This window comes from Danio rerio, chromosome 13, assembly GCF_049306965.1.
Source record: "Danio rerio strain Tuebingen ecotype United States chromosome 13, GRCz12tu, whole genome shotgun sequence".
NCBI classification, from domain to species: Eukaryota; Metazoa; Chordata; class Actinopteri; order Cypriniformes; family Danionidae; genus Danio; species Danio rerio.
In genome coordinates, this window is record NC_133188.1 from 125,155 (window position 1) to 127,500 (window position 2,346).

General features: G+C 47.7%; 1 protein-coding gene across 2 annotated transcripts in view; it reads left to right on the plus strand.

Moving 5' to 3' along the window:
* The first annotated feature begins 1,038 nt into the window (after positions 1-1,038).
* The window catches only part of cfap36 (cilia and flagella associated protein 36), a 5,517-nt gene continuing 4,209 nt past the window's right edge, over positions 1,039-2,346 (plus strand). Inside the window, 2 exon segments of one of the 2 annotated variants that reach the window (NM_001040322.1) lie at positions 1,039-1,245; positions 1,355-1,419. In NM_001040322.1, the coding sequence (NP_001035412.1) occupies positions 1,143-1,245; positions 1,355-1,419 (168 nt within the window). In that variant the 5' untranslated portion in view covers positions 1,039-1,142. 2 annotated transcript variants of the gene reach the window in all.

Sequence of the window (2,346 nt, forward strand, 5' to 3'; positions counted from 1 at the left end):
ATAACCCATTACCCATAAACAACCAGCAAATCCATGAGTCATCCTCCTTCAGCTGAGTCACCCTTTATTATTCAGGGGTTGCTAAAGCGGAACGAACCGCCAACTATTCCAGCATGTTTTACACAGCGGATCCTCTTCCAGCTGCAACCCAGTACTGGGAAACACCCATACACACTCATTCACACTCGTACACTATGTTCAGTGTAGTTGATCAGTTCCCCTATAGCGCATGTGTTTGGACTGTGGGGGAACAAAAACCCAGTTTTTGTTTACTTGTGCAAGCTTGAACCTAAAATAAAGTTGGAGTTTGAGTCTCGGCTGGGTCAGTGGGTGTTTCTGTGTGGAGTTTGCATGTTCTCCCCGTGTTGGCGTGGGTTTCCTCCGGGTGCTCCGGTTTCCCCCACAGTCCAAACACATGCACTATAGGGGAACTGATCAACTACACTGGCCGTAGTGTATGAGTGTGAATGGGTGTGTGTGTGTGTGTGTGTGTGAATGAGTGTGTATGGGTGTTTCCCAGTGATTGCTTGCAGCTGGAAGGGCATCCACTGTGTAACCATATGCTGGAATAGTTGGCGGTTCATTCCGCTGTGGCCACCCCTGATCAAAAAAATTAATGTACTGTTTATTAAATAAAAGAAATAAAGCAATAAATAAATAAATAAATAAATAAGATGATAAGTATTCTAGTAGCCTGAAAGATCTGATCATATTTGCCCTATAAAGCAGCACATTTCTTATTTTCAATGAATATAAGTGATTTAATTAAATGTTCTATTTCACAGAAGAACTCTATAAAGATTGGACTTTTTAAGGACCCTGTTTGTACATTTGCCAGCAAGTAACAAAGCAGCTCTAATGTCATCATTGCTCAAGATGTGGTGCTTTTTAAACATGTAAACAGTAGGTAAGACGGGTCCATGTTTGCTTTTGTTTACATTCCTCAAAATGGGTTTGACTCCGGATCAGCGGGTGGCGCTGTCGGCTTCTCCTGGCTCTGTGACGCGCAGCTGACGCCACCGGTTACCGGGGTAGCGGATTATTATCGCGCGCGCACACACACTCACAGACCCGCCGCTGGAGCCCCGTGCCCGTCCCGCAACTTTTGTGTCCGCTCCGGTGATGCGCTCGGCCGGTCACTGATGGCGGAGGACAGTGAGTGGGTCCCGGAGAGCATCGCGGGGTTTCTGGGCAGCCCGGACTGGCTGATCCCGCTGGCGGAGTTCATGGAGAGCCGCTGCTCAGGTGAGGCTCCCGTGAACCACTGCCGCCGCCCGTACCGTACTGTACCCTACATTACCCTACTGTACCGTGCTGTAGAGCACCGAGCTGACCGCCGCCGTCTCTGTTTCAGTGTTTGATGACGAGGACGAGAATAAACTGACCTACACGGAGATCCATCAGCAGTACAAGCAGCTGGTGAGGAGCCCTACACGGAGCCCGTACTGGCCTTCACTGTGTGTGACTGAGTGTGAGACTGTGTTTACTGGCCTTTACTGTGTGTGACTGAGTGTGAGACTGTGTTTACTGGCCTTTACTGTGTGTGACTGAGTGTGAGACTGTGTTTACTGGCCTTTACTGTGTGTGACTGAGTGTGAGACTGTGTTTACTGGCCTTTACTGTGTGTGACTGAGTGTGAGACTGTGTTTACTGGCCTTTACTGTGTGTGACTGAGTGTGAGACTGTGTTTACTGGCCTTTACTGTGTGAGACTGAGTGTGAGACTGTGTTTACTGGCCTTTACTGTGTGAGACTGAGTGTGAGACTGTGTTTACTGGCCTTTACTGTGTGTGACTGTGTGTGAGACTGTGTTTACTGGCCTTTACTGTGTGTGACTGTGTGTGAGACTGTGTTTACTGGCCTTTACTGTGTGTGACTGAGTGTGAGACTGTGTTTACTGGCCTTTACTGTGTGTGACTGTGTGTGAGACTGTGTTTACTGGCCTTTACTGTGTGAGACTGAGTGTGAGGCTGTGTTTACTGGCCTTTACTGTGTGAGACTGAGTGTGAGACTGTGTTTACTGGCCTTTACTGTGTGTGACTGTGTGTGAGACTGTGTTTACTGGCCTTTACTGTGTGTGACTGTGTGTGAGACTGTGTTTACTGGCCTTTACTGTGTGAGACTGTGCTTTGCTGTTTTATCTCTGCACTTTAATGTGCTTTACTGTTTTACTCTTTGCGTGACTGTGTTATAACTGAGCTTTACTGTGTTTGTGTTGTGACTGGGTTGTGACTGTGCTTTGCTGTTTTACTCTGCGTGACTGTTATGACTGAGCTTTACTGTGTTATGACTGAGCTTTACTGTGTGTGGGTGTGTGTGTGTGTGTGTGTGTGTGTGTGTGTGTGTG